The following is a 9,655-nucleotide window of genomic DNA, read 5'->3' as shown; positions in this document are numbered from 1 at the left end:
CATTTTCAGTTTCTGTAGCCCTTTTTATATCCGATTCCAAATATCTTCACCGAAAACCGCGTAGAAGTGCTATAAAAAAATTGTTGCGCCTGCCGAGGTGGCGAAAATTATTGGGGAAATCGCAAAAAAACATTGATTTTCAAAAAGTCATAGCTCCGCAGCGACGCCACCGGGCGCCGATATCTTGGACTCGTCGGAAAGCGCATTTCTCCGTCTTCAAATTCCCCGCCGCAGCTGGCTCCTCCCTTCGAAAACAAGCGCACAAAAAGCAAATGTTCGAAGGTCGTTTCGAGCCCTCCGATTGGCCGCGTCCGCCATGTTGCCCCAGCGCGCCTCGCCATTGGTCCGATGCTCGCTCCGGGAGATCGTCGTCTGCAGCTCGTGCGTCTCGAGCTCACGGCTGTCGAAAGTCGCGCTACTTCGTTGCGTGTTCGCAATCGCTCTGTGTTCACGGCTCGACGATAACTTTGAACAAAAACTACGTTTTAGTTTGGAGCTACTAGCGGAAGCTCGGTGGGATTACGATGGCGCGCCGCACTCGTAGCGAACATCGCAAACGCGCGTCTCGGACCGACTTTCTAGAGTTGACTCGTCGGATCCGTGGTTGGAGGTTCTGCTTATGCGCACTTCGGACGTCGTGACGATGATCGCAGGACGACTCTTTGTACTCGCGACCACGCATTACGTATTTTGAAACATCGGGCACCGTGGCCGGCGCGTCTACTGCTCGGAGTCGTCACTAGGCCTAACTCCGCTCACGGCGTCGGCACGCGAGACGAACCTCGAACTTTGCTGACAAAGAGCAACGCGTTAGCGGACTCGCGGCAGTGTGCTTCTTCGCAAGGAACGAAGCGCTTTCCCCGCCGGCTTCTCGGTACAGCGGATGGTCATTTTACGCATTGGCAGCGGACCCCACGGCCAAGCTCGTCGCGCAGCGGGCGCGCGTCGGCGTCCCGCAATGCGAGGCCAAACACGTTGCGCGCCTATTTTTCGTCGCCGCACCTAGGCATATTGCGCATCGTCACCGAATGCCGCCACCCAGCACATCGCGTGCCGACTTCCCGGACTATGCGGCCGAGCACTTAGAGGTCAAATAAAGCACTGGTGATGCAATTTAGGCGCGCTTGGGGCCCTGCTTGGTATCGCCGTAAGCGCTCATGAATCATCTGAAAAAAAACATGGCTGATCCCTCCGTCATAGGAATCGGTATAACACGAAAGTGAAACGTGTCTTCACAGAAGTAGTGCTTATGATATATGAGAGCTTGTACAATGTCTATTCGTGTTTGGCAGCTATAGCACCGTTTGACGTGGATGCACCCATGTTGACAGCATGTCTCTATCGCGACGACTAACGCCCATGATCATGATTAAACCGTTGAGGTAGCTGACGGTGTGAACATATATTTGGACACAGCGAATCGTGAATCGCGCGTAAGGATGATATCAACAAGCTCATAATCAACACTGGTACCCGGTATGCACTTCTTCAAAGCGTCGTCAATTAAGGAGAGAAACGGCACGGTGTGCGCTTTCTAGTAATGCGTAGCCGACGCCTGTGCTCATGCATACATAAACACCACTGCACTTCAGCAACGCGGGAGGTAGAGGTTCGTAGCCTGAGCCGCAAACGCGTGCGTCCCGCTGGCCTCTGTCTCGCAGGCGCTGCTCTCGCTCCACCAAGGCACGACATTCGCCCCGTCGAAATCGCGTCCTTTCTGCAACGCATATTGCAGCAGTTTTGTTAGTCGGGTGCTCTCGCAGTTGAAGCAGTCGGCGGCAGAGAAATCCCGTTCGTGCACGTGGAAGCTGCACTACTCCGATTAGCCGACGCACGCTAACACGAATCCAAAGGCAAAGAACGTAACTGCGTCAAGGGTGCCTCGGCGACGCCAGCGCGGCCAGTCTACCTCTCTGGTATCGAGACGCTTTAACCATGACCTCCGATATCACGTGCAATCTCGGAGTAAGCGCTAGTAAGTGTCGATCGTGAAGCATTACTTCTTTTCACCTCTCACAGACGGCGGCACCGCCCCGCTTCGCCCGCCGCGAAAGAGAATGTGTGAAAGATATAAGGCGCGTTCGCGCCGTGCCTTGCATCTCCCGAGTTGGCTTAGTCGGTAGAGCGCCGGGCGCTTGCCGTCGCGGCCGCACCGTCGTGGGTTCGATTCCCAGCGTGGTATCTTTTTCTTGGTTTTTTTCTTTCTCACCCGTTGGCGTCCATTTTATCAACGTCATATCCGTGACGGATGTACTTGGTGGACCCCGGCATAAAACACTTTCGTGTTAAAACTAAAAGCCTCGCAGAAAACCGTGTCCGCGACCGGGTGAATGATGAAGCGCATCGCAGGCGAGGTTTTACAAATTAGCTTGACGAGTGAAACAGGGAGATGAATTCATATCTGCCCAGTTCGCGTTTTGAATAAACTGCTAAGGAATTCCTATTCAACCAATGTCTTGGCCATTACTGCCCGTTATTTAGGAGGAAGTGATAGGTTGCCATTATGAGAGCCGCTTTTAGTATCCTATAAAAATGATTCAATGATCAATTGCAATCAAGACTGTTAATTATGTTAATGAGAGCACGAATACAAGAAAGCTGGCAAATCATCATAGTACATGACCTACTTTGCATTACAATATCTTGTTTTTTGTCATGTCTATTACACCACTTCATAACTTAGTTTAAAATTCATGCTACATGTTCTTTGTATATCAGAAAAGGATTTTAAGAAAAAAGAAAGAAAACAAAGGCACAACCGATGAAAGGCCACATGTGCAGGAGGTCCAACCTTATAAAACAACTTAAAGATCACAATCTTCTTGTGTTTTAGAGAAGCAAGGCACCTCAAACTAAAGACAGGGCACTCAAGAAAGTACACATTACGAAGGACTCAAAAGATTACGACCCCAGTGCCTTTTGATGAAGTAATATCGTTGGTACAACTTTAAAAGCCGTTTTCTCAAAACGACTTTTCTTGCTTCCTGCTTCGCTTGTTCCGCTGATTTCTGACTGACCGCTGGGTCTATTTCAGTTCCGTTTTTTGTTGTATATTCCTTGAAGCACAGTTCAGGGCGTGACATTCTTGCTTTTTCAGTATGGCGTGTTGATAATTAGCTATTTGACGAGTTGCACAAAGCCTCGATGCCTGTTGCGCAGTCACCTCATGAAAAATTAAAACTAAAAAAAATTTTGTTGCAAATAAAAAAAATCTAAGAATGTCACGCCCACAATCAGACATCTTAGAATGCATAGCACTTTGAACGAGTTTCCTATCGCATTTTTTAAGCGAGTCAGACTCGGAACAAGAGCAGAAGGTGAAATATATTGTAAATCAAAAAGTTGTAAAGATATATTCATGAAATTTCTGCAGTAGCATTAAAAAAACATTTCAAATAAGTGTGCCAATTTTCATCAAAATCCATGAAGAAATAAGGAAGTTGGTACCGAAAGCCACGTCCCCCCTTAACCTGCCTGTCTAGACGTTCTTAGCTTTTTCTTACCATTTGTTCTCACTATGCCTAACTTGTTGACTTCCGAGTACAGTTGAAACGTTGGCTTCCGTCGGGACTCCCGGCGGTGTCCCGCGCGGGGGCACCAGTGCACGGGACACCGCCGCGGCATGCTTACCGCGGTAAATTTGCTGCTATCGCTCGACGAGCTTAGTTTAACCACGTTAAACCATGACATTTTTTTACGTTGTATGTGTCCTAGTGCACTATGTTCTTTTTAAAAAGGCACGGTTCTGTCGCCTCGTGCCCGTCCTCAAACTAATGGAATGAACGCCGGTTGATTCTTTTTTAGCTCTCGATATTGAGGAAGGTGAGATTGAGCACTGAGCAAATCATGGAGACGTGCTGGGTGTAGAGGAGCAGCTTGCATCCCAGCTCGCCCAACGTCCATGTGTACGAGAACAGCTGGCCGAACTTGACGGACACGCACAGCAGCACGATCAGCAGGTGCGCTGACGCGAGCGACGCGAGAAACAGGTTCGATATGGAGCGCATGCGGGGAAGCCGCGCCACCGTGTACACTATGACCAGGTTGCACACTAGGCCCAACAGCAACGTCGCCCCGTACACGACGGGCCTCGGGATGAGGTCGGCGAGGTCGAAGCGCCAGGCCGACTCCTCGTAATCGTAGTTCACGGGGAGGTCGTCTTCGCCGGAGATCTGCGAGAGGTCCGCCGACGCGTTGCTTCCATCCTGAGACATTAGTGGCGTGGATGTCGCTCGCAACTGCCGTCCTTCTGCGTTACGCAAGAGACGTGGTTGCTGTCAAAAGGGAGGGAATGACGTTAAAGTACTTGCGAGACGACGTTACAGTACTTGCAAGAGGGGGAACAGGAAAGGGGAATAGAGAGATGAGAGAGAAAGGATGGAGCGAGAGAAGGAAATGCGATGTTAATAATTGTTTATTTCGCAGTTCATAATCAAGCACTCTGTGATAAATAAAAAAGAGAAAACGGAACTCTTTCATATAAATTTTTTTGCCATCTGATCGCGTTCATTTTGCTGACGTATTTCCGTGACAGAAATACGTCAGGAAATACGTCAGCGTTTCATGACGTATTTCCGTGACGGAAATACGTCATGAAAGTCTGGGTGGACCCCGGCACAAAACAGTTTCGTGTTAAAAAAAAACTGCATATCATACGAGTGAAAGAACAGCTCGCTGCACGACAAACTTTGAAGCCCACCAAGCGGCCGCACTCTTTCGTGAAGAAGCTCGACAGCATCCACTCTGGGCTTCAGCATCAGCTAATTGAGTGTAAAGGGTGCCATAACTTAAAATAATTCTTGAAGGCAAGAAACAAAGCGTAAAAGCAGCTTGGCTCGGTTCATAAATAAAGTCCTCGCGCTCGTTTCAGAAGTAGAATTGTTGCTCTAACTACCATTTCGGCGGGGCGGGCGCTTTCTTCACGTTCTCTCTCGAAAGAATAATTCATGACATCTTAGACAGTGGCGAGCTTTTAAAGAGACAAAGAGAGCCACGATGCCGGTTGAGAAGGGAGTCACAGAATGGTTGTTCATTGAAACAGCAGCGAACAGCAACAAAAGCCGGTTGAGATAAAGAGGCACTCCTTCCGCCTCGTTACTCTAGAGGCCTCCATTGTGTCCTAGTCGCGTTCACAATGCTTGACGAGCCGCCTGCGCCTGACTTCTTCGGTTCCCAGTCGTTGAGACGACCCGTGGTTCGAGCTCGGCTGAACGGCAAAAAGTTTGGAGCCCCGCTTTCTTCGCGAGAGAATACGTCACTGTCTGACCCTTCTGGATGAGCGCGTCCGAGTTCGTCTTCTCGTAATCGAGTAGAAATGACCGTTGTCCGTTTTCTTTTTTTTTTTTTACGCAGCCTTTCTTAACGCACGCTTTTCGTGTGTACTTCATTAACATTGCCGTTATATCTGGTATGTCTCTCTCTATAACTATATTTCATCCATGTGAGCTAACTACAAATGCGAACAGCCTATTCATCACCTCTTGTGCCGTTGTTTCCGATTACAGCAGCATCGCCGTACCCTGGAGTGTCCCTTGAGAAGACTTGACCGGTGTTTTACTGAAGAAATAAAAAAAAATGGAGGCGACCCTCATCCTTGGGTTAAGTGCCTGGTAGTGGCACTGGCACGTCGGCGTTCGTGTTCTCTAGTGTATTCCTTTCGTCAACTTCGTGTTTCGTGGCGCTGCTGAAGCGCACCTCATTAGCCGCGTACAAAGTGGGTGAATTCCACCACTCACCACTGGTTCACTAAAATGAAGAAGACAACAGTTAGCCCAACGAAGGGGTATATGCTGCAGAAATTCGTGCGGCCTATCAGAAAACTATCATCGCCATAAACGGGTATGTGTAACAGAAATTGGGTAAGTCCCACTACTCGCCACTGGTCCAATAAAAATGAAGAAGGCAACAGTTAGCCCAACACTAGGGAACGGGAAAGGCAACGGCGGCTGCGAGAAGACCCGGAAGCGATGGAAGGCCTACGCAAACGACGACCTGCCCGTAGATCTATGAAATGTGCGAACGGTTGGTTTCAGCGCGAGTTTCTGTCTCTGGAGTTTGGACATCCGTGTCGCGTCTGTGACTATGCGTGGTTTAACTCGAACCTCTCTGCGCTTAGAATCAACGTAGAAACAACTACGGTTGCTTCTAGGTCGTTGCTAGGCTAAAGCCTAGCAACGACCTAGAAGCAACCTATAGAAGCAACCGTCATCATCTAGCTGAGGCCGAGAACCAACCTAGAAGCAACCAGATTAGTCTTCACAATCGTCAAGTTTCGCTGTTTCAAGGTTTGCGCGATTTAGTGAAAGCTTCGCTAATTTTTTAACGCATTTTGTGAATGTTCGGAACACCGGAAATAAGTGCCCGGCCGGAAGTGTCCGGCAGTAAAACAAGTCACTTGTTGCTTGTGCCACTGAAAGAAAAGATCGCGGGAACCTGGGCCGACTGGTCATCAGCCCAGGATCTTGAAGTCCACTGGATTATGTGATAGCCTGTCTATACGCTACCCTGTATGTGGATGTAAATTGTGTGCGCCCATGCTTTCACTTTCTGTCTCTCTTTTACCCTATCGTTTCGATCCCCACCTGGAAGGTAACAAATTATACTGTCTACTTAACCTCCCTGCCTTTACTCTGACCCCCCCGCCCTTTCCGTTTATATATCATATCATTGTATGCGTTATATCATTGCATATCATTGTATGCGTTATAAGTGGTAGAGCGGCTGAGATATTTTTATTTACGGACGTTAAGCGAAGTTTTGCGATCACAACCATTAATCTCGTGCGTGATCAAAGCCGCTCCCGCTGGATCCTTTTCTACACTAGCAAAAAGAAGCAAGGAAAAACACAAGAAAGGAACATAGCTGCAGAGCAATTTCGCAGCGCGCCCTGAGGTTCCTGCGGACTTTAGCTTTCGTAATATTCTCACGGGGGTCCCCGCCACGGTGGTCTAATGGTTATGGCGGTCGAGTGCTGATGCGAAAGTCGTGGGGTCGTATCCCGGCCGCGGCGGCTGCATTTTCGATGGAGGCGAAAATGTTTGCGGCCGGTGTACTTAGATTTAGGTGCACGTTAAAGAACCCCAGGTGGTCGAAATTTCCGGAGCCTTCCACTACGGCATCTCTCAATATGATATTGTGGTTTTGGGACGTTAAACCCCACATATTATTATTAATATTATTACTATTGTCAAGGGTTCGTAACGTCGACCAAGGCAGCAGTCGGCGTGTCCAAGATGAAACTCTTTATTTGGCCGAATTTGTGGCCGGGAAACGGAAAGTCACACTGTACACTGATAGCGGTGAAAGGGGCATCGGCCGTCAATAAACTGATTCGCGGTAAGGCGCGTCTGCATTTATACATGCGACATCGAAGGTTCTAGCGTTATCGCTGGCGCTTGCGAGAGCTCTCGAATAAACCTGACCATTCGGGTCCTGCGCGTAATCTTAGCGAAATGATCTCAGACAATCGCGAAGCCTCCCCAACAGTTGCGATGCGATCTACACCGAGCATGGCTAACAGCTTTGGTGGGTGAAAAACATAAGGCAAGAAACGGGAGTGGCAATATATTCATTGCGGCGACATTTACCTGGAAACCTTAAGGTTTCAGCTTATTTATTTATTTATTTATTTATTTATTTATTTACAGATTACCTACATCGCCATATAGGCATTACGTAGGGGGGAGAGGGGGAACAAGAACATAACCAGAACAAAGGAACGCTTGCAGAGATATAATAATAATAATAATAACTTCTTTATTTCCATCAACGATGGAGGAGACTGCGGGTAAAAGTTGCTTGAAACAAGCAACTTGACAGAGGCCCACAGCCACCTCTACAATGCAGGCAGCGATAGCACAGTTTCACAAAAGAAAAGAAAATCATATAGAACACAATATTCAGAATACAAACATATCCAAAAAATTTTACAATTTCATACAAAACAAAAAAAAACAGCCACAACAGTAAAAAAGAATGAAGAAAGCAATATTTTTCTCCTATTTACTATGTGAGCATGGATTGATGAAATGTTCGCGTAGTGTTCGTGCAGAAGTTATCTGCAAATCAATTTGTAATTATGAAATGAATTTAAAAGGGTTGGTAGCGTGTATGATATTCGCTGCATAGAATATTGCCCGCGGAGTGACCACCTTCCACTGTTCTATGTGACGAGTGCCATATGAATGAGTGTTTTTAGCAAGATTAGATAACTCATGGAAAATCTTTAAGTTTTCCTTTATTTCTCGTTTAAACGCTAGACTTAACTTATAATTGTAAAGGTTAAACACACGGATGATATTTCCTTTCAAAAATAAATCTGAGGTATGGGAATTATAGGGTACATTGAAAAGTGCTCGTAGAAACTTTTTCTGCAGTATATGAAGTCTTTCAAGATTGGTATATGTGGTCGTACCCCATACCAAAAAACAATAATATAAGGAAGAAAAAAAGAGTGCATTGTAAACAAGAAGCTTTATTTTAAAAGGTAATATAAATCTGTGACGCGCCATCATACCGACCACACGAGATAACTTCCTTAAAACCGATTCGATGTGTACATCCCAAATCATATTTTGTGTGAAGGTAACGCCCAGTATTTTTACACTACTTACTATTTCGATTGTTTCATGTGCATAAAGGAGAGTGATGTGATCGCAGCTTATCTGCTTAGATTTCGGTCTGAAAATCACGGCGTTTGTCTTTTTTGTATTAATTTGCAGAACGTTTGCTGCTGACCATTCTTGGAGAGCCTTCAGGGCAGTGTTGGCGTTGCTCTGAAGGCTACCAAGTTCAGGTGACGAAAAAAATAGACTAGCGTCGTCAGCGTACATGACGTATTTCGCATCACTGTAGATATTTACCAGGTCATTTACGTAAACTATAAAAAGAAATGGGCCGAGAATACTGCCTTGAGGAACGCCTCTACTGATATGCTTTAAGTCTGAACGGCAATTTTCAATCTGAACGTATTGATAGCGATGATCAAGGTAAGACTTCAGGAGGTTTAAGCAGTGCCCGCGAATACCGTAAGTTTCAAGTTTTTCAAGTAATATGGAATGATGGATGCAATAAAATGCTTTAGTGAAATCAATGTAAAGGCCGAGCACAAGATTCTTGCTTTCAAATTGTGATAAAATGAATTCTTTTTGTTGTAGTAAGGCTAACTCAGTAGACAGGCGTTTCCTAAATCCAAATTGGGCTGTAGAGATAAGATTGTGCTTATCGAAAAATTTAGACAATTGCATATGTATAAGTTTCTCCAGCCCTTTAGATAATACTGGTAATATCGAAATAGGCCTATAATTTTTTATATTGTTTACGTCTCCTTTCTTAAAAAGAACAGAAACTCTTGCGATCTGCATCCTCCTGGGAAAGATAGCGCTCGCCAAAGACAGATTAAAAATATAGGTGAGATATGGACAAATGATATCAAGCACATACTTGATTGGACGAACCTGCATGCCCTCAACATCGCAACTTGAGCTATTTTTAAGTGAAAGAAAAACTGACAGTACTTCAGACTCTGTAAATGGGTGAAGGAAAAAGGAAGATGGATTCCTATCTGGCATAAATTTTGTAATATCAGCAGATGCACAAGAATTGCAATTGCTCACAAAATAATCATTAAATGTATTCGCCAAATCATCGCCCGATA

The 9,655-nt window shown here is 46.2% G+C and overlaps 1 protein-coding gene across 1 annotated transcript; it reads right to left on the bottom strand.

Annotated features, from left to right (window-relative positions):
* Window positions 1–3,800: 3,800 nt before the first annotated feature.
* Window positions 3,801–4,214, bottom strand: LOC119405470 (gastrin-releasing peptide receptor). Its single transcript, XM_037672302.1, has one exon. It carries the CDS (start codon window positions 4,212–4,214, stop codon window positions 3,801–3,803), a length of 414 nt encoding a protein of 137 aa, XP_037528230.1.
* Between the last annotated feature and the right edge of the window lie 5,441 nt (window positions 4,215–9,655).

The sequence above is a fragment of the Rhipicephalus sanguineus genome, chromosome 9 (assembly GCF_013339695.2).
Source record: "Rhipicephalus sanguineus isolate Rsan-2018 chromosome 9, BIME_Rsan_1.4, whole genome shotgun sequence".
Lineage (NCBI taxonomy): Eukaryota > Metazoa > Arthropoda > Arachnida > Ixodida > Ixodidae > Rhipicephalus > Rhipicephalus sanguineus.
This window is presented reverse-complemented; position numbering and strand designations above follow the sequence as displayed.

What these genes read in the sequence shown, in the direction of transcription:
- LOC119405470 (XM_037672302.1), bottom strand. Translation starts at nt 4,214, where the DNA reads ATGTCTCAGGATGGAAGCAACGCGTCGGCGGACCTCTCGCAGATCTCC.